This window comes from Podarcis tiliguerta (assembly GCF_965153285.1).
Source record: "Podarcis tiliguerta genome assembly, chromosome: 1".
Lineage (NCBI taxonomy): Eukaryota > Metazoa > Chordata > Lepidosauria > Squamata > Lacertidae > Podarcis > Podarcis tiliguerta.
Window position 1 is genome coordinate 47,704,433 of NC_139534.1, and position 23,032 is coordinate 47,727,464.

At 43.6% G+C, this 23,032-nt stretch overlaps 1 protein-coding gene across 3 annotated transcripts in view; it reads right to left on the reverse strand.

Moving 5' to 3' along the window:
* Positions 1–23,032, reverse strand: part of MRAS (muscle RAS oncogene homolog) — a 43,788-nt gene that overhangs the window by 12,513 nt on the left and 8,243 nt on the right. The window contains exons 1-2 of one of the 3 annotated variants that reach the window (XM_083431172.1): positions 15,636–15,659; positions 5,083–5,293 (exon numbers count right to left, since the gene is read on the reverse strand). The exons of 1 other annotated variant lie outside the window; for it this stretch is intronic. In XM_083431172.1, coding sequence (XP_083287298.1) covers positions 5,083–5,275 — 193 coding nt within the window. In that variant the 5' untranslated portion in view covers positions 5,276–5,293; positions 15,636–15,659. Of the gene's footprint in view, positions 1–5,082; positions 5,294–15,635; positions 15,660–23,032 lie in introns of those variants that run through there. One more of the 3 variants, XM_083431171.1, reaches the window with a different exon arrangement.

Genomic DNA, 23,032 nt, shown 5'->3' on the forward strand with positions numbered 1-23,032 from the left:
TGTAGTGAAGAGCAGAGCAGAGGCCACTTCTACCTACCTCCATCATGGGAACCAACAGAGGTTTGGCTCTTTCATGTTCTTATAGAAGTCTTTAGCTACTCACTGTTAGAAACAGGATACTGGTCTAGAGAACCCAACAGGCCTGTGGTTGTTGTTGTTGCTTTTTAAAACATCAGTCCCACTGTACGTTTGGTGTACTCTTGGTGAAATAAATATTGCTGTTACGATTATAACGTCTTTGTATTCTTTACCCTGCCCCTTCTGAAACATTAGCTTCTCTCCTTGGCTAGGAGGAGGGAAGGCGAACCCTGCTCTATATATTTGCAGTCTGCGTGGGTCCAATTCTGAGGCACCCTGGGGGGGGGGTGAATGGTTGAGAACATTCTTTCCTTCTTATAAAAGTTATTTTCCATAACTCTTTGTTGCCAGACGGAGAAAGGCATGACCTCAAGGCTACTCCTGAATGACTGTTCTAAAGCCATTAAGCAAAAGCAAAGCAAAAGCCCAGGAAGAAAAGGAAAAAAAAGGAATTATGCTATAATTGCTTTCTTTTAATATCGTGCCCTTGTTTCTCCGGCAGACCTTGTGAGTGGATTTAAGTGCCGAGGGATGGCACGTGGTACTGTCTTCTCAGGGAACAATGACAATCTCTGAATGCATACAAGTGGAGTTGTTTGAAACTGCCTTGTGTCAAGCTAGCGGGTTACTTGGAAAGCTAGCACACCAGAGAAGGCACCAGGCTTGGCCTTTATCCTGAAATGCTTTTCATATGCAGGGAGATTTTGACATGGAAGCACTTGACCCGCCCCCTGAAGCTTCAAATGGAACAGCTAGAATCATATTACTGCAAAGCTGGAAGGGACTGTGAGGGTCATCTAGTCCAACCCCCTGCAATGCAGGAATCTCAACACTTAAGGCTGTACCACATTTTCTCCTTAATATCTAAAGTAAGGTTACCAGACGTCCCCGTTTCCTGGGGACGGACCCCGGATTTACAAACCAGTCTCCATACAAAATCCATTGAAGTTGAAAAATGTCTCCAGATTCAATGAAAAAGATCTGGTAACCTTAACGAGGTTCTTATGCCTCAGAGCATGTACAGAATGCATTTTCCCCCACCACAAACTATGGAGCCACAGCCAGCCTCTGTATATTTGGGATTAGGGAGCACAGAGGCTCCAGGTCAAAGACTGTGGCCTCCAGGAAAGTTTACACCTCTGTTTTTCAAAGTTAAGCCCTCTGCTGCGCTAGCAGAACTCATTGTGCTTGCTTCTGCTAGGACAACTACTTGGTTGAATATGGTCCACTGTATTCATTGCTTGGTGAAACGTAAACACAGATTCAGGCCCCTAGATATTAGCCCCCCCCCTTAAAAATTAAAAAAGCAATATGTAAGGTATATGCTTACACTATTTATTTAGAGCCCCTCAGATATGATTTTTATTGTGCATTCATGATGATTTGTGCTCATGATGGTATTGGGGTGGTTATATATGTTCTTGTTTTCAATACTTTCTGTGGCTACAAAATTTCAAAGTGGAAATACTGTTCCATTTCTAATTAGTGTATATCCCATAATATCCTACTGAAATCCCACAACTTTTTTTGTACCACAAATGTCTTGGTTTACTTTTCGTCCCTCAAGACAGCAATAATGATGCAGCATTGGGGAAGCACCTTAGAACAAATAATAGAGCAAAATGATGTGCAGACGGTCCAGTGTAAATCCATCACTAATGCACTATTGTTGTGTCAAAGACATGTTATGGAATACACTCACACACACACACAAAAAAAAACAATTTGGAAGGCTTTGCAATTTCTGTATCATAAAATATCAGAGCAGCATGCAACACTTCTGAATCGCTGCTATGCTAATTTGTGATCTGTCGCTCTGATTTTGCATTTGCCATGATGTGACGGCATACCACATGATACGAGAAATCCTCAGACGATTTACAACCAGTGAGGGTGGTGTGAAACAGCCAATGCTTTTTCCCCTTCAAAGACAGAGAGAAGGGATCTAATTTTGGGGAGAGGGGAGGGATTGATTCTAATACAAAAAAAGCAAACATCAGGATTCAAAACTATTCCTCTCCTCTGTAAGGGAAGAAATAATTTCACTTCTGATGAAGCATGGATTTGGAGTGCTAAGAAGAGATGGCAGAACTAGGAACCTGTTCACTGACCTTGGTGCAAAAAGGGCCGGCAGAATAGAGGCAAAAACCTTAACTATTTAGCTTGTTTAGAAGTCAGATTTTAAAACAAAACAAGAAACCCAGGCTTCAGCTTCTCAGTGACAGCGACTATGCAAGCATGAATGCTCTCAGAATGATCGCTGGCCCTTTAACCTTCTGGTTAGATTATTCCCAAGCTGTTTTTATGATCTTTGCAGAAGTGAGGCAGACGAACCAGCGTGATCTTGGTGTGAAGCAAGAGCACATCTGGAGGTGGGCCAAGCCAAACACAGCAAGAAACGCTGACAGAACTTATGGGAAGAATTTAGGCAACCAGCTTACACGTACTTGTTTAGGGGAAGGCTAAATTGACCCAAGTGGAATTCACTTCTGAGCCAACAGAAGCATACATACTTGTGCAGCTAGTACCAGAGCATAAATGCATAAGATTGTAATTCTAAATATCCCGGATGACTATGGCGTTGTGGGCATAGTGCCTTGTCTTAACCAGATTTGCTCAAGTCTCAGGGATTTTGATGGAATTTGCTTCCAATCAAGTAGGCTTACAATGCCAGCCAGAAATCAAAAGACTGTGAAGGTACATCCCAAGCATCCTTTAAAACAAAATAAAATCCACACCTCTTCCTTCCCATTTTTTTACCTGCTCTGGTTCGCCAGAAGCGGCTTAGTCATGCTGGCCACATGACCTGGAAGCTGTACGCCGGCTTCCTCGGCCAATGAAGCGAGATGAGTGCCGCAACCCCAGAGTCAGTCACGACCCTTAATGGTCAGGGGTCCCTTTACCTTAACCTTACCAAGGTGCTGACACTTGGTGGGTAGTTTGAAGGAGGGATGCAAGTACAGGCTGCAACTTTAGATTTGCACAGTTAAAGTTGATAAAATGGATTTGTCACCCTGGTGCAACAAATCCTACCCTGCAGCCCCCCCTTTTTTAAAAAGAAAAAAACCCCAAAACTTTTTGCAGTTAGGAAAGTCAAAAGTGTGGAACAAATGAAGGATTAATGGGAAGACATATAAAACACCTTGCAAGCAAGTCAGGATGAATGCTCATTGTCATTAACATCCTTGCACACAAATCACAATGAATGCTCAGTAAAGACTGGCTGGAGCCTAACTTCTGTTTAAGCTTTGTGCAAGCAAATCAGGATGGAGGCTCAATGAACAGGTTGCCTGTGGGGGGCTGGTGCTCAGGTGAGCCAATATGCTCAGGAGACTTCTGTTTGCCTGCCTTGTTAAAGCATTTTTCTTTGGCTTCAGATTTGGACCACCAGCACCAGACTGGCCTCTAGCAAAATAAATAATAATAATAATAATAATACTCTGTAAGCATCAGATTCAGCAGCAAATAGAAGATGGTGGGTGGTTGCAGCAGCAGTGGGAGAAAACAGGAGACTAAAACAAGTTGTTTGATCCAAACTGTTCAAAACAAAGGTGGAATTAATTTAATGTAGCAAGATTAATTCTTGGATTCCAGCCGTGTGTGCATAAACATTGCATGTATACAAATGCACTGAGTTCGTGAGCAACTGGACAAGCAGCCCCAGGAGAGAAATGATGAAAATAGCTACGTGCAGAGAAAGTGGTAGTGGTTATCAAAAAACACCCCTTGCATAATAATTCACAAGTTTATGAATAGCGCCTGCCTTGGTTACCTTTATTTTCCTACATTGTTCTCTAGTAAAAGTAAAAGTTCAAGAGGGGGTCGGATTTCTTTTCAGACCTGTAAGAGTGCTTTTCAAGTGCACATGTCATCTGAAGCAAAAACAGCAAAGACAACAACAATGCAAAATGTGAATCTGTAGCTGAGTCGATTTCAGGAATGGCTTCAGTTTGTGTAAATTTGGGAACACTTTGAAGGGCTGGTGCAATGGATTGATAAAGAGGGTGTTTGAGGAGACGTGGGTTCAAATCTTCACTTCACAAAGCTCATGGAGTAACCTAGATCAAGCCACATTCTCTCTTTCTCTCTTCGCCTCACCTGTTCCATAGCATAGTTGTGAGAATTGAATCCCATATATGCCCCTCTCAGGTCCTTGAAGAAAAACCAGGAACTCAGCATGGCAAACAAATAAATACCATCAATCTCACCTTCATACCACTGCTCAGTCTTGGAGCCAGTACTGAGAGAAATACAGTACAATGCTAATGTACTGAAATATGCTCCTGGAACAACAGGTAGGAGAGAACTTCTGAGTTTCTTTATTTGAACTGGGGGAGGGTGTAGCACAGAAGTTTCATTGCTTCCAGCCAGGAAGGCAGAGCATAGCCATCATGCCTAGTAGCCATTGATAGCCTTCTCCTCCATGAATTTGTCCAATCCTTATTTAAAGTCATCAAAGTTGGTGGCCACCACTGCACCTTGTGGCAGTGAGTTCCACAGATTAACTACACATTATACTTGTCTCTAGCAAAATCTACTTCTATCCAAGTGTTTCATTCTTTTTGTGTGTGTTCTTGGCTTGACTTCTGCCTGGTGCCTTTTTGTCTGTTGTATTGTTTTCTCTCTCTCTCAGTGGTTTTTATATTTTCTCTGTAGCACGCTGCCTAGCAAGATAAACATATTTTTGAATACCAGGGCAAAACACTCCATTAAAGACCCAAACGCCTGTGTGTTCTGGCCATGATCTCCCAAACCAAAACTTCAGTGATTTAAATCATTATCATTAAAATAACTTTCATTTGGAGAAGAAATGCCAAGGCAGGTTGATAAATATACTCTGCATGGAATAATGGGCAAATCGGAATAGCTCCACTTGATTCTTGCATCTCATTTATCTACACTGAGATATAACATATGCAATCAATAAGATATATGGAATTTATGCACACACAAAAGTTGAGCAGCATCAGATGAAAGCCCATCAATTCAAAATAGGTGGCTCACCATCTAGAATGGCCCACTGCCCATCTATCTCCGTATGCTTCAGGTAAGAGTCTTCAATAGTTGGATCATAGTCTGGCACAAAGATCTTCTGGAAAAACTGAATGGTGAGGGCACTCTTCCCCACACCCCCATCTCCGACCACCACCAACTTGTACGTGGGAAGGTTTTCACTTGGAACAGCACTTGTAGCCATGGTACCGATAGGTTAGAACTGGAAAAGAGAGAGAATTCTTGTGTCACAACAAAACAGCATGCAAGCTTTCGAGTTCTCCAAAACTCTTCGACAAGAAGATGGTAAACAAAGAAATTTGGGGGGTGGGTATTGAAAAAAGGTAGCTGGTAGTAAAGCCATGGACCTGGTTCTCATAAGCGCCTAATACGAAACACAGAAGGAGGTAGCAGTCATGCAGATGAGACTCTGCAGGTACTATGAAGGAATCAAGGAAGCCATATGTCTCCCTAAGGATGGCATAAAAATCAGAGATGAGGAAATGGCCACTACATGTTACTCCTTCCCAAAAGGCCATGGTGCAACTCACTCCCACCTATCATCCTACAAAGCCTCATTTATATGTCTGCTACCTCCTCCCATGTTATGTCTTAAGACTCTGGCAAGATGCTCTTCAGGTCTGAGTAGGTACATGTTGTAGTAACCTGCCTGCTAAAGCACTGGTGTTAATAGGGTTGTATTGTATCATCCAGTTCCAGTTAGTGATCTCATAGCCTTATTCTAGGCCAGGAGTAGCCCATGTGGTTCTCCCCAGAAGTTCTTTGACCACAACTCCCATAATCCCTGGCCACTGGACATGTCGACTTCACCTGATGGGAGTTGTAGTCCAAGGACATCTGGAAGACACCAGGTTAGCCACTTCCATTCTAGGCTAACTGATGTTTCCAGATCCTTTTCAAAGCAGCATCATGTGCTGTTGTAATCCACCTTGGAGGTACCAGGACTTGGATACACAACTGAAGCCAGGAAAGGCCATAGTTGGCACCCCATCCTAGGTTGCTAAGAGAGTTCTCCATTCCAGAGAGACCACATGTATCTCATTGTCATCTGCAAACTACAAACCTGATCCTTATAAGGGAAGTATAACCCCAAAATCTCCTTCAGAACAGCCGGAACCCCACTCACTCGGGGCAGGATGAACCTCCCACAAAGATCTCTGTCTTCTCTGACTTGGACTTCAGCTTACTTGCCTTCACCCATTACCACACCCAGGATTGAGCACTACCCCTAAATTTTCAGTGCCTAACCCAGGTTTGGATTAGCTTGGCTTCATTTGCAAGACAAGCCTGATTCAAGGTCTGTAAGTGGGGGAGACAGGAGACAAAAGATGGCGGGAGACCTCAATTCTTCTTTTCCCTTCTGGTCAAAGTCAATACATAGTCCATGCCTTTTAGAAGAGAGCATGAAGCTCAGAACCAAAACATCTCATCTTGCTGAAAAAAGAAATAAAAAGTTATCTGGGGGGAAAAGCCTTTCTGAGTATGTATAAACTCCTCGGCTGAGAAACTGCTCATGACAATGATTTACAGTATCCATGGTAACCTGTGTGACGTTGAAATTGCCTAATCCTGTTATGAAACCTGCAAGGGGGGGGGGGGCTTAGATACAACAACAGCAGCTGGAGCTGCCTCGGTGTTCCTCCTTCTCTCTTCCAGATGGTTCTCTCAAAATCTGTAGCTTTCATATTTAGCAGCAGCTACAGGACACGATTGATGTTTAATTGTGGCCATGAAGCTGATAATAAAGAGAGAGAGAAACGTCCAGTGTTACAGACTAGGCACCAAATCCCTGAACAATGCAACAGTGGTGGGTCTGCACATGGCTTTCCTTAGGGACATGGAGCTCACCCAGCATACCCAGTCATTGCAAACCTGTATCTCCCAACCTGCTCTCTGTCCCAGCCCAACTGCATAGGAGATGGAAATGATAAATTATCACCAGTGAGCCATTTAGAGCAACCTTGTTTGGCCATGACACATGTCCCTAGATGTACTAAGCCCCTGAACATCGGGGTTAAACCAATCAGGAGAAGCCATCACCTTCCTGCCCCTGTTTCGGAATTGCCAGGGTCCCTGGGGCTGGTCTCCTTCCTAAATCAGACCTACGTTCGTCTAGTCCGCAATTCTGTAGTCTCCAGCGTATTCTGGTTGGTTCTCACATACCAACCATTGCCCATTTCCCTAGCTCAAGGCAGCTTTGCTTGGAGCCCTAGGAAATCTTGTTGCTCCAGGTCAGGTTGGGAGCTTATACAGGAGCAGGTAGCTCCAGAGGAGATCAGGAGAACTCAGAGATGGAAGTAAACCTGGTGAGGGTCAGTCATGACTTGAGGCCTAGATGGCTGAACAGGTGTCTCTCCCCATAACAGCCTACCCCTTATAGCTGGTATGGCAGAGGGAGGCCTTTCTTGTTATCACACCATTGAGGGAGATTCGCCTGGTGGTGACACAGGGTAGGGTCTTCTCTGTCTGTGGTGGTGCCCCATTGTGGATTGTTCTCCTGGAAGCAGTTCTGGTGCCAGAGCTTACAGCATATTGGCACCAGGAAAAGACCTGCCTGTTTGCCTGGGCATTTATGGGACATTAGCTGCACCTGGGAGCTGTAAGGAGGATTTTTATTAGTTGCTGGGCTGAAACCTGCCCTCCAGTTTATCAAAAGATTTATTTCAGTTCAAATGTGGCTTCTGTTTTTTGGTCTCATTCTAATGGTACTTTAGAATTCACTGGGTATGAGGTTTTTTTTTATTATGCCTTGTTGCACGGTGGCCAAAGGTGGGGTGCGCATGCTCTCCACTTGAGATTTTATTTTTTTATTTTTTTGTACTTCAGCAGCCTTCTTGGTCTCAAAAATCACCATGGGAGGAGTTACTTTGTGGCATCTTCTCCTGAGCTTTAATGGAAGTGTGGAAAGCCAAAGAGGATGGCTACCAAACGCCTAAGATTGGTGCACTCACTAATACTGTTTAACGGAAGTCTTTCCTTTTGCATTTTACGTACCCAACAAAATGTTCCATGTGCATTTCTTTAAAAGTAAAAAACCCAACAACTCCATTTTAAAACAACCAACAAAAAGCTGTCAGGTGTACCATCCAGCTGAGGTCTTCAGGGAAGGTGAGCACTTAAGAATGCTGCAGACCCCTGGAGAGATAATTTGCAGAACAAAACAACACTCACAGACCTCCCTCAGCCACCTTGAAAGTAGGGTCAGCTCAACACAGCTCTGCGTCCCATCCATGAGAATGTCACTGGCATTTTCTCTCTACCCTTTGAGAATTTTCAGATTAAATCTTTTTTTTTTCATTAACAGATGGAAAATTGTTTTTTTATTATTATTTAAAAAGGACAATTTTTTGACACACCACTAGTTTTTATGAATGAATATTAGTGGATTTTTTTAAAAAAATGTTCTTAATTGTTTAGAATGGATTTTTTTTTTTAATTGCATTGAAACTCTCCGTGGGATCATAGAACAAAAGTCAGGCTAAACTATACATTTAATAAATAAATAACAACAAATAATGGAGAGGGGCAAGCTTCCTCGAAAGACGGAGCTTGCTCTCTCTCTCATTGTCAATCTGCCCTTGCAATGTGCATCTGCAGCAGACTGGAGGCCAAGTGATGGACTATCAATATTGGTTTTTGCTTCCCTGGATGTTTCAGCCTTATTAATGAAGGGTTTCAGACCCAGGGATGAATGCTGGAGTGAATGAGAAAGCTGTTCATTAGACCTAGAGGCACAGTCTCTATCTATTTCTATAGTTATTGCCAGCAGCTCAACACATGCCTAGGATAAAGCAATCAGTGGAACTACAGGGATGGTATCAGGGATAAATGGGAAATAAGAAAATGGGCACTTTAGAGTTGCCTTTCAGAATAAGAATGGACAATGACACCCATCTGTTAACTAAGTATGTGTCCTAGATGCACCCCAGAACTTGCTGTGTAATCCATAGCGGTTTCAAGGTAAGTACATAAAGGTACCCACGGTGGACAAATCTATGTGGAAAATGTACCTGAAGGACAAAAGGTTTGAAAACCATTGCTAAGTACAGTGGAAAACTTTGTTCAGGCTGCATTTAAATGAACCAACCAAATTCAAATGTCTTAGACTAATACATTGGTGGAATGCAACAATCCTTTGGATTCCTCTGAATTTTGAGATGCAGATCTTGGCTCAAAGAGGTGGCAAAGTGCATAAAAACACATATTTTAGGATTACATCTGTTTCAAATTGTGTACATCAAGAGAAAAAAATATGTTTTTAAGATTGTGAGGAATATATATTTAACTGTAAGTTTTCACTTTTTAAAAAAAGTAACCACAAATTACTGCAAAAATGGGACAGAATGGACATGTGAACATGTGTAAAACTGACATGGTCTGTTCGTCCCTAACTATGGCTTGAATGAGGGACGTGAGTGGTGCTGTGGGTTAAACCACAGAGCCTAGGACTTGCCGATCAGAAGGTTGGCAGTTCGAATCCCCGCGATGGGGGTGAGCTCCCGTTGCTCGGTCCCTGCTCCTGCCAACCTAGCAGTTCGAAACCATGTCAAAGTGCTGTTGGGATACTGCCAGGGAGACAGAGTCCATCATGACCCCACGTCGTCTCCGTTGCGATCCATCGACCTCCCGTAGACACGCAGTATCATTCAATTAGCGACACGAGCTTCCAGAAATAGCTTGCCACATTCCAGAGCTGGTGCACGCTCTTATCAGCAGAATTCACACAGCGAAAGATGCACGCAGGAGAGCATTATTTACAAGTTTATTCAGCGTTGGTCAGAACAAAGAAAACATGACTGCTTGTGTTGATGTCTCAGGCACACAGAGAGAAAACGAAAGGAATAGACAAAACATAAACTTCCTGTGAACAGGAAATACGCAGACTCTGTGACTCACAAAGCCTGCTCCCTTTTAAGGTGGAATGGAAATATCCTAACAAGTGCAAGTAGATAAATAGGTACCGCTCAGGCGGGAAGGTAAACGGCGTTTCCGTGCGCTGCTCTGGTTCACCAGAAGCGGCTTAGTCATGCTGGCCACATGACCTGGAAGCTGTACGCCGGCTCCCTCGGCCAATAAAGCGAGATGAGTGCGCAACCCCAGAGTCGGTCACGACTGGACCTAATGGTCAGGGGTCCCTTTACCTTTACCTATGGCTTGAATGACTATTCAAGTTCGGCTGGTTTATTTTTTAAAAAACCTATGGCTTATATTCAAAGCATTGCCAAGTCCCCCATTCCATTAGTGCAAGAATTTACACTTGTGCGCCCAAACGTCCCCCCTCTCCTCTCCCTAAATCTGTTCTTTTGTTTTCCCCAAAGCCCTGGGTGAGAACTCTAATGAGCATGTGTTTATCCTTCCACTTTCAAAACAAGGGCAATGACTACTGCCCCCACTCTCTCACTGCCGCCATTTCTAAAATTCTCACAAGTCAACTTGGTGGCTGAAATGAGAACACTTCTGTACATTTTCCTGTGAAGAGTGAATGACCCTTCAAGGCTGATTCATATGATGCTGGCAATTCTTAACCTCATTTTACGGTTGCCAGCTGTTCTCTCCCCGCTACCCCCCAAATCTCACATAAGGGAACCAGAGCTCTTCACCTGATGCCCTTTCCATCTTTGCTGAAAGAGAAGCATTTGCTCGCTTTGCCATCTATGTGGAGTGCGTTTAAGAAGAAACACAGTCCTGGAATTGCACAAAGGAACAGCCAAAGGCCTTTGCTCCTTGATGAACATTTAACAGTTATTTCGGGAAACACAAAATTATAGCTTCAGCGATAAAACCCACGTCACCGTAAATTACTGTGGTAGGCAGAATCAGAGTGTCACGGCGCTGCAAACTTTCCAAGAAGACAGGCAGCTAAAGGGCTGAGTGGAGAGAGCAATTTCACACACCCCTCCTGCTTATAGGTTAATTAGCAAAACTAAAAAGTGCCTGTAGATTTCCCAGGAGACCTGCAGTGTGAGGACAGAAGAGGCTCCTAGGATTGCATTTGCAAAAGCTTGTGGGATGGCTAGACGCCATTTTCATACTCTTCTTTGCCCTTTTTCATGCCACTTCCAGTTTTGCGGTGATATGTGCAGTCACATGTAAAAAGGTAAAGGAAAAGGACCCCTGACAGCTAAGTCCAGTCGCAAACGACTCTGGGGTTGTGGCGCTCATCTCGCTTTACTGGCCGAGGGAGCCAATGTTTGCCCGCAGACTAAGCCGCTTTTGGCGAAACCAGAGCAGTGCACGGAAACACCGTTTACCTTCCCGCCTGAGTGGTACCTATTAATCTACTTGCACTTTGATGTGCTTTCGAACTGCTAGGCTGGCAGGAGCAGGGACCGAGCAACGGGAGCTCACCCCGTCACAGGAATTTGAAACACTGACCTTCTGATCGGCAAGCCCTAGGCTCAGTGGTTTAGACCACAGTGCCACCCGCGTCCCGCAGTCGCATGTACACATGAATAAATGGGTAATTGCCTGTAGGTGTTTATATTCCCTCCACACTGCCCCCACTTTTAAATGGAAACTTTCAAAAGCCAGCCCTGTCTTATTTCAGGGCCCACTTGTTGAGTGTGGCCCTAGACCTCTGCCCCAAAGTTGTTCCCTGAGGGTCCCACTGTTCCCTGTGTGCAGGTCCAGAACCCAGGCCATTGCAGCACATTGCTTTTCTCATTAAGCGCTTTTTAAATCTCCTTGCATCTCAATGAGAGGGTGAAATTTGCACTTAGACCTCTCCCAGCAGAAATAAATGACACATAAAAGGGCTTAACTTTGGCTGCACTGTGCCCTATTCTTTCTTCCTTTATTATTATTATTTTTTTAAAAAAATATTATTCTCCATTTTGCTCCTGGAGAAAATTATTATTGTTCCTTTTTTAAACAATAAAAAATACCGCCTTCAATGAAAGTACTTAATGCAAAGGAAGCGATTCTCATTTTAGTAGTAATCACTGACACGGTGGATTTGAATTAACTAGGCAGGAGAAAGAAATCCGATACTCGAGAAGTCCATATGCCTGCCTATGTAGACGTAACAGAAAGAAAGCTAATCCACACAAGGAGGAAATTGCTTGGAATTCCAAAATACCCCTGCCCTTCCTTTCAGCACAATCCCTGGAAATGGGCAAGTTCCCTCTTGGAAATCACAGCTTTCTAGTAAATGAATTTGTAATCCCTCCTGTTCACCACCCTTGGCTGTTCCAGATCAAACTTCCTCAAAACACCAGGAAATCAAGGGGAAACGTCTTAATTGCCTTTGATCGCTGTTACAACTGTCACTATTTTGGATATTTCTTTTGGATGTTGCACAAAAAAGAAGACTTTATATGTGTAGTATGTCTATTGGACTTTATGGGAGGAGGGTGTAAAGATGCAATATTTTAAAAAGAGCTCATGCAGCAAGACCTGGTGTCACAACCAAAATGACAGGCATGCAAAGCAGCAAACTGAGCAGCGGCTAAGCGCTTCTCCCATACAATTCAGGCATCTATTATTTCATATATTTTTTATGCCACACAAAGGCTTATCAATTAACTTATGTATTCACTGAATAACACAACTTCCCTTCCCCATGCAAACTTCTTCCAGGATGGGGAAATTTCTTAATGATGTCACAGACACCAGCCAATCAGTGCCATGCACAGACAAGTTCTTATTCCACTTTGCTGAACTCATCCCCGCACCCCAGGCTGTACCTGCAAAGGGAAAATGTATTTTAGAATTTATTTTATTTTATTTATTATTGCTGATTATAGGCCTTTCCCTGGTGTGCTAGCTTTACTGCATGCAGGAAGTTTTTGATGTGAAGCGGGGAAGGTGATTCAGTAAATGTAAACTCCCTCCCCACCTCCTCCAAGCTACCCTTTCATTCTACAAGAATGGTTCTAGGATCCCACGGCTAGACTGGTAGCTCAACTCAGGCTCTCAAATGTGCATCTATTAACACTTTCATTAGCCCTTTGTGGTTTGGCAGGGCATCTGCATTATGGATTTGAACATAGTAGGTGAGCACATTTAGACACTACTTTGGGACAAGGCGCAATCATTTTTAACGGCACAAAGCTCCTTATGCGCATACACCTAAAGCTCTGAAATTCTGTACTCTGCTTGGAAGGTTTCAAAGCCTAGCAACAGCTCCAGGCTTGATCACTTACATAAACTGTAGCTGAGAAAGGTGCCTTCAGCTCTGAGAGCAGTAATTCTTATTTAAGCTCAAGACTCCCTGTTTCCATCTGTTCTCAGACTCTCAAGGGCATCTCACACTTGTTGCGAAGGAAGTTTCAATCCATTTTAGCTTTAGTCGACTACAAGCAAACAAAAACAGCAAATCACCAAGTTGTCAGAAAGGCCTATATGGACTTGTCTGCACACAACTAGTTTTGGAACTACGCAGAAAAGGCCAGTCTAGGATCACAAATCCTGTCGGAAGCTTGTTGGTACATGCTCTAGTGCCACACGGGTGCAAGGCAAGAGTTCTCCATCTCCAAGATGCAGGTGGAGGAAAAGCAGCTGGAGCTGACGATTTGAGGGCAGGAAAATGGCTGGGGTTGAATGTGTTTCACCGCCACCATTGCCACCTTCCTGTGAAATTGCAATCTAAGCAGCTGCATTTCGTAAAACAAAAGCCACCTGTAAACACAGGTAACAGAACTACAGATTGCTTGTTGTTCTATCAGTAGGTGTTGGAGCACAGGGCTGCACACACACAACATTATATTCAACATTCAGTGTACACTGCCATCTTGATTTTGTTGCTTTGCACACACATACAATCTAGACCTACTGCATGTCCCCCCAAAAGAGCTTTTTCACAAATTAGTTTCAATCCAGAAATAAAATATCAGAGCAGGTTGATTCTACATTACAATCCATTGTGTCTGAAGGAGTGGATGTGCTTCCAGCAACGGTGTGTGTGTGTGTGTGTGTGTGTGTGCACCCCCACACCCATGTTGTGGGTGGGTGCAAATACCAAGGGAGAAATTCAACATCATGCTGTTGATTGTTCTGTCTGGGCATGCATGTTAGCTCACCAGATCCCCAACTCTGGCAGTTTTCCTGACCCACACATAGTCAATTTCAGATGGGCATGGAGGAGGAAAGGTGAAATCGCACCATGGAGGGCTTCCACTGATGGGACTCATGAGCTGAATCCTGCCTCAAGATCACAATTACTTTTCTCCTTCTTCATTCACCTGGGGGATGTGCAGGGACAAAAAAGGCATGGATAACCTAATTACCATATTTTCCCATGTATAAGACACCCCCATGTATAAGACGCCCCTTATTTTGGGGGACTCCAAATTAAGAAAACACCCCTTAGCACTACCAATGTGTAAGATGAGCCCCAATTTTAAACCTAATTTTTTGGTAAAAAAAAATCTTATACATGGAAAAATACGGTATGTGGTGGGTTTTCACGTAAGTGTCATGTAGCCGCAGCCACCACAGTGGTAGAAAGGATCTAGACTCAAAGCAGCATGTTGAGGATGAGCATGGAAGGTTCCGTATAGAGGAAAAACTTATTTGTGTCACAAGTTCACACACACTGCCAGTGGATATACTACAGTAAGTTGTTATTGTTATGAATGCAAGGTCCCTCTGCCAATTGGCAAGAGGGGTTGGTTCACAAAAGAAAAGTGGCTTCACGCCGCTTACATGCCCTCAGAGAGTCACATTAAATATTAAGAACCATCATTTAAAGCAGAGACTGCTGTACTAAAGGCAGGCCTCTGCAACTTGTGACCCACAAGAGCTCAATAAACCTTTGCTTTCTGTTTTGCTGTCGATCTGGGGCTGCAAAAATGTGTGTGTGTGTGTGTGTGTGTGTGTGTGTGTGTGTTCCTGAGCAGACAAGCATCAGCAGCTTCTGGGGCTAAAAGAGGACTGGGCCACCATTTGGCAGAGAGATGAGGGGCAGCAGCAAGGCGTTGATTCTTTGCGTGTCACACAGACTGCCCTACATCTCTCCAAAGCTGGGTGGGGAAGGGTGACAGCCAGAGCACCTGCCTTGTACACAGAAAATCCCAGGTTCAGTCCCTACATCTGGGCTGGGAATGTCCCCTGTCTGAGATGCTGGGGAGTTGTTGCCAGTCAGTGTGGACGGTACTGAGTTAGATGGACCAGTGGTCTGATTTGGTCTAAAGCAGCATACCCAACTCCTAAGCAAACCTACTATCCTCAGGTGTGCTACTTGCTAATCCTACCAGCGTGGAAAACAAACTCAACTCCTAGTCCAGTCAGCTTCTAAACTTGGAATGGGTGTGTTCATCTACTTCAGGCAGCCAAATGTTTTGGGCCAACCAAAACAATACTCTTCACATCAAAAGGTCCTAATCTTTGGTTCCTTTAGGACCAGCATGTGGAACTGCTTCAACAATTGTGCACACATGAAGGTGTATAAAGGACATCCACTTCTCCTCCCACTCTAAAACTGCATATATTCAATTTTTTGTGCTTCAACAGACTTCTAAACTTCAAGATCACAGCTAAGATCTGCCTCCAGAGGTTTATTTTTTCCCGGCCTTAATGGATGTCGACAGTGTAATGTATTTTACCTTGACCACCAACCCAAGGAGGCCCACTCTTGACATTTTCTTGACAAGCTCCTGGATAGAAAATCCTCTCTGCTGAAAAAAAAGCACAAAAGGAAACAGAGACGCGTGCCACTGCTTTTAAAACAGAGTTCCTTTAAAACAAACACATGAAATTATACAAAACCTCCTTGGGGGATGATTAAGAAAGGAATTGCTCTTGGCCTACCACAACATGTTTTCATTTAGCCACTAGTCACATTCAGCAGTTTTTGTACCTCCAAGTATTCACTGTCAAACCAAGTGAACAACATTATCTACACATTTATTTTAACCAATGGAAATAAAACCACAATTTTATATTTGTAGAAGGACTCCAGTCCCTGGAGGCTGATTGTGAAAATTATATAGTAAACAAGGGAAGGAAAAGAAAAAGATCCAAAGTTACTAGGGGTGGAGGAGAAATTCAAAAAGTTGAACTTTCCAACACAATAAGCAAACTGAAATGGACACCCCTTCTCCAAAGTTTGAAATGCACTTCTCCAGTCAAGTAATGTGTACAAAACTGTGTATAGAAGGGTAGAGCATGCATAAACACACATATATTGGTGGAAAGAATATACGGAAATGCATTGTATTAGTGGGAATTGTTTTGTAAAATGGTGTATATTAGGCAAAACTGCATACAAAAATGTGTATGTCAGGAATGAATTCTCAACAAAATGCTGATGAATTTTCATAAGGACTTTTGAAAAATCACCAACTGATTTGGAAGCGTGGAGAACTGAACTTAAGGTTGGAAAAACTGGGAGAAATGGAAATTGTCATCTATGCCCATCCCTAACTTAAACCCAAGGTACAGGAAAAGGCATTCCATAACACAACATGGACCTTTAGTGACTAAGGAGGAAACTGCATTTCCCTGTAATAAAAGATACACCATTTACATACAGTGGTACCTCGGGTTACATACGCTTCAGGTTACATACGCTTCAGGTTACAGACTCCGCTAACCCAGAAATAGTACCTCGGGTTAAGAACTTTGCTTCAGGATGAGAAATCATGTGCGGCGGCAGTGGGAGGCCCCGTTAGCTAAAGTGGTGCTTCAGGTTAAGAACAGTTTCAGGTTAAGAATGGACCTCCGGAACAAATTAAATACTTAACCCGAGGTACCACTGTATATATTTTGAAGACAAAAGTGTGAAAAGGGGAATTGCTTGTGCAAGTACTTTTCAACCCTTCTTGTAACATGAGCGTTACAAGAGGTGTAATGACAGGGCAGCGTAGCGATTACAGCAAAGAGACTTGGGACACCGGGGTTCAAGTCCCCACTCTGTCACAAGGTGACACTGGGCCAGATGCTATCCCAGTTTATCCTACCTCACAGGTTGTTGTATGGATTAAATGGATGGGTGCTGGAGGAAGAACCATGGATGATGATGATGGTATATATATCACCCTAAGCTCCTTGGAGGAATGTTGGGCTCTAAGTGTAGTAACCCAATTAAAAACAGCTCAGTTTTATTTAATTCAATCTTATTAATTCATTTAATTCCTTTCATCTTTATTGGATTGGAAGTTAAGCTGTTATTTTGCTGGCATGTAAAAGACACATTTGGCACACAGGAACTAGGAAGCGGTATGCACTGTGTATACATCTTACAAATATGGACTCATCAATATGAGGGAAATGACCCACAAAACAAAGAGAACCCAACTGAACACAACCATACTGTGAGTGGCAAGTGTTTGGCAAAGCCATAAGAGTTGGTAGAACAACTTGGAAAAACAGAGGGAAATGTGTGATTTTTTTTCTCAAAGCCATGCACTATAGAAGATTTAGCTTGCTTTTGATCTGGAGGAAAGCCCAAAAAATTCCGTGCTGATGGGTGCAGCTATCACACAGGTTCTAGTGTTCAACTCCATCTCAACCATTTAAAGGCATTATTCCCACATTAAGTTTTGTGATGTAGTAATCTCTCATGGGGACCGTAACCCACATAAGAAGTGAACATCTGAACATTCTAAAGTAACATCCTAGCGAATTCCTAAAGAAAACGGGGATTTAAATATTCCTCAGAAATTTGGGACGATAGCTTGTTGATAGTCACGGCAAAAGATTATAGCAACCAGAGCTGTCCCTTGAGTAGTGTGCAATTTATATCCCTGCTGAAATTGAGATGGAGTGGGGAGGTCTGACCGAAACAACCGGCACATGCAGTTTTTTAAAATATGTAATGGGATAGGGTTGCTCTGCCACATGTTTGTAAAACATCCCCATTTTGCTTTCATTATCCAATCTCTTAAAAAATAGGTCAATAATGGTCTGGCAGGCGCATTAGCTAGGGAACAAAAGCAGACAGAAACTGCTCTGTTATTTAATAATTCAAATCCCAAATGCTTAATTAAAAACAGTTTTGCTAGATGGGGAAAAAAGTGAGTAAGAAACCACATCTTCCTTCATGGGCTCCGCTGACTGGCATCAAAGAGTTGCCTCCCTCTTTTTACAACACAACACAGAGCATGATTTGGGGAGAGGGAATGTGGGGGGCCTCTCAGGGAAAATAAGAGTGTAATAAAATACTCCTCACTTGGTATTCTTGTGGCACCTTTCTGCAACCTTAGTTTATACTTCAGACAACACGGTGCCAAGTTAAATTCACAGCCAGAATAGCATAAGCTGTAAAGACCCTTCAGTAGAATAATTCTAGGATGATGATTAATGTAAATTGCTTCTCCACCAGCCCCCACCCTATTTTTCCTGTGGAGAATATAAATTTGAACAGGATTACTGCTGCTTTGTTGCCTATTTGCACCATTCTTTCAGGTAGCTTGGAAAACGGCCAATGTCTGGGGTCTGCCATGCTGCCTTCTACACAATATGCTGCTCATTAATAAGTTTGGCTTATTGACAGTAGACAACAGCACCTAAAATTATATACTATATAGACATTCATGGAACAGTCTCTCAAGAGTGCACATTTCACAGAAGAAGTGTGTGGCCAATAGCACATAAGTGGTTTCCTGGGGGATCAGAGGGAAAGGTCTATGCAGCCCAGATGTCTCTGGGAAGACCACAGATGGGAAATGAGGGCAACAGCACTCTCCTCCTTTCCAGAAACTGCTTTTGACTGTTTATGAGTTGTGTTCTACTGCATTGTTTTCTTATTCTGTAGCCTACTCTGGGAAGTTCTGGTGAAAGGTATGAGTTGGAGGGTTGGCTGAAAAAAAGAGAAGGTGCTGGTACTCCTAGCTTGATAAAAGTGCCATGAATGCTAGAACTAAACAGCTACCAGAGGCAGCAAAGACACACTCACACACAAGGTGAGGAGGGAGAAAGGTTGTTTTCTGCTGCTCCAGAGAAGCGGACACGGAGCAATGGATCCAAACTACAAGAAAGAAGATTCCACCTAAACATTAGGAAGAACTTTCTGACAGTAAGAGCCGTTCGACAGTGGAATTTGCTGCCAAGGAGTGTGGTGGAGTCTCCTTCTTTGGAGGTCTTTAAGCAGAGGCTTGACAACCATATATCAGGAGTGCTCTGATGGTGTTTCCTGCTTGGCAGGGGGTTGGACTCGATGGCCCTTGTGGTCTATTCCAACTCTATGATTCTATGAACATCAACAAAAAGAAAGCACTGAGTTTGGAAGGATGAGTTTGGGAAGACAACTGGATGGACACTGTGAGAACAGGGTGCTGGCTTGATCCAGTAGGGCTCTTCTAATATTCTAGGGTAGATTACTGAAATGTGTTATATGTAGGGCTGCCTCTGAAGATGGTTCAGAAGCTTCAACTAGGACAGAATTCGGCAGCCAGGTTGCTCACTGGGTCAAGACAGTTTGAGCATATTACATCAATCCTGGCCCAATTGCAATGGCTGCCAGTTAGTTTCTGGGCCCAATTCAAAGTCTTGGTTTTGACCTGAGCTTAAATAGCTCAGGACCGCAATACCTCAAGGGCCACCTCTCCCCATATGAACCTACTCAGGCCCTGAGATCATCCTCGGAGACCCTTCTTTGTGTGCCTCCTCCACATGAAGTCCAGAGGGTGGCAGTGGCTCTCCATTTGTGGAACGCTCTCCTCAGGGAGGTTCAGCTATAGATTATAGATCTTTAGGGGCAAGGAAAAAATGTTCCCCTTCAACCAGACCTTTGGATGATTGGCATCCAATGCCCTTTTAAATACGTTGTGAGGGAGGGGAATTATTGGTTTGCTGTTGCTTTTATTTTTCCTATGTATTTTGTGGGTTTTATATTGCAATTTTATGTTGTGAACCGCCCTGAGATCCGGGGATGAAGGGCTGTACACAAATGTAATGAATAATAATAATAATGCATTTTCATTACTGGGAGGAGACGATGCACACCAAGTCAAAGTTCCTTCCTCCTGTCATGTAAGGCTTAGAGGATGCTCGACTCGGGAAGACAGACAAGAACATTATTGTATCTCCCAAACAAGAACAGCAAGAAGAAACTTCCGAGTCCATCTAGTGACTAACTTAGCAGCACTTACAGCGCCCCTCCCCATTCTAGCATCCATGGGTGCACTTGGACCTCTTGAAAGAAGCACAAAAAGGTTTTTGAACTGGCCTTCCACCAGGTACCATTTCTGAGCTGAATCTGGCAGTGACATTATAACACAGCCTTTCGGAATAGCTAAAGTATAGATTAGAGCTAAGTATTGCAAGAAATGAAAGGGGATGGTTGTTTTAATTGGAATGGGGGTGTGGAGAAGAGAAGAGGCATTTTAAAGTCAGATCTATTTTCCACAGAGAGAAAAAATCTCCACTTTTTTCTATTTCTTTTTTTAAAACAGCCTGGAACATGAACATATTTGAAATGCAGACTCCCACATAAGTATGCCATCTGTGAAGAATTTGCAGCAAATCCCACCCCCATCCTGCCACAGTTTGATGGGGAGGGCAGGGAGAAATTGTATTACAATGTTGTATTGAGTTACCCCGCAACTATTAGGATTATTTTTTTAAAAAAAGAACCCAGACCTCTCAGGGTTTCAAGCCTGGATATCAGGGAATATTGAACAGTTCAGCTGCAGCTGAACTCTCTGGGCATCACAAGGCAGGAAAAGGAAAGGAGGTTGCAGATTCATGCCGCATGTTGCTGCATACAGAGCACCTTGCTCAAATCTGGGAGCCACATCCTTACGGACACGGGAGCATGTCCAGAGGAAGACCAGGGCAGTGTTCTGGAAACAGCTGAATGAGGAATGGTTGAAAGAGTTGGGTGTGCTTAGCCAGGAGATGTGACAACAGTCTTCAAATATCTGACCTGCTGTAATGGAGAAGATGGAACAGACTTAAGATGTTGTAGAGAGCAGGACTGCCCTGGCTACCAATTAGTTTCCAAGCCCAATTCAGGTACTGGTTTTGACCTATAAAGGCTTAAACGGCTCAGGACCACAATACCTCAAGGACTGCCTCTTTCCATATGAACCTACTCGGACCCTGATATCATTTTCTGAGGCCCTCCTTGATGTGCCTCCTCCTTGAGAGGTCTGGGGGGTGGCAACACAAGAACGGGCCTTCCCTGCAGTGGCTCCCCCTCTGTGGGAAGTTCCCCTCCCCACCAGGGAAGTTCGCCTGGTGCCTTCATTGTACACCTTTAGGCGCCAGGCAAAACCATTCCTTTTTAACCAAGCCTTGGGTTGATCTGATTGGAATCCTATTCCTTTTTAAAATGTGGGGTTTGAGGGGGAGCAGTGGTCCATCAAGTCCAGAATCCTATTCTCACAGTGGCTGATGAGATGTCTGTGAGAAGCCTGCAATCTGCACAAAGCACTCTGCCCGCCTGAGATTCCCAGCAACTGGTATTCAGAGACATAATACCTCTGACAGTGCAGGTAAAATATAGCTATCATGGCCAGTAGCTGCTGGTAATATCAGAGGTAGCAACTCTGCCAGTCATATTTAGGAACGCCATGTGGCCAGCTCAGAAGGCCTCAACTGTTATGCTGCCTTCCACAAAACAGGCAGCATAGATGGGTCACAAATAGGTAAGACTCCAAGTAGGGTTGCCATACATCTGGGAATTCCTGGACATGTCCTCTTTTGGGGGGTCCTACATGCACATTTGGAGGAAATTTTACATTTTAAAGCAAATGCCCTGGACTTTGGGTTTTCCATTTTTGTTTGTTTGTGTGTGCATGGGTGGTTTGGGTTCAGGGTCTGGCAACCCGGGCTCTGGCAGTGATTGCCCTAAAAAAGCTCAACAACTTTTTCTGTCCGCATTTTTACCTCTTGAAATATGGTCCAGGATATGATGGTCTTTCTGCAAGAGTCCGTTGCAGATATTCCGGAAGAAAGACACAGAACATATTTTGCATGATTGATCTGGTTAAGAGCGGTAGTCTCGTAATCTGGGGAACCGGGTTCGTGTCTCCGCTCCTCCACATGCAGCTGCTGGGTGACCTTGGGCCAGTCACACTTCTTTGAAGTCTCTCAGCCCCACTCACCTCACAGAGTGTTTGTTGTGGGGGAGGAAGGGAAAGGAGATTGTTAGCCGCTTTGAGACTCCTGAAGGGGAGTGAAAGGCGGGATATCAAATCCAAACTCTTCTTCTTCTTCTCTTTCCCCCCTCCTCTCCCATTGCCTGCCAGATTTCCACACCAAGTCTAAACTGCTGCAACAAATGCTGTCCCAAAACCCATCCCGCTTCTGCCCGCTCTCTTATCTCCTGCTTTTGCACAAGTTCTGTTTCAAATTGGGACTCAGTCCCTCGTGTTCTTTACTTTCTCAGCATTTCACAGGAGTCCGGCCTCTTTGATCTTTAAAGCAATAGTTCTGAGTGATGTTTCCTTAACCTTTCAAGTTCCTTCTCAAGCTTGTGGATAATATGATCCCCTTGTAGCCTTGAAAGTGAATTACTTATCTGATTTACCTTACACACACACACACACACACACACACACGTGTGTTATTATAGCACAGATTAGAAAAACACTTTCGCTTACCCTTCTACTCTTATTATTTCCAGAGCTCATACCAATCTTCAGAAATCAAGGACAAATACATTGGATTCCAAAACTCTGCATAAGGAAAACTCAGCTGTTCTTTTTTTCTTTTCCTTTTTTCACATTTAGATTTCCACAGAGTTGTGTCACACCGAAATGTCACAAATGACTGTTTTAAGTAACTGAAAGGGCATTCATGCTGAGGCAGCTTGCCATTTTTACACAGCTTTGGAAGAGCAGGAATCATCTACCCTTCTCAAGCGCCTTCAGTCTGCAAACCTGTGTAAGCCCCACTGAACACCATTGTGGAGCAGATCCTGCACTTTGCTGGCATGACATATTACTATCAGTGTTGCTGCAGGGATCTCAGATAACAGGGATGGGAAATACTTTTGTCTGAAATGTTGGAAAGCTGGATTTGTTATACCGGACTGTGGGAAGTAAGTGTCTGG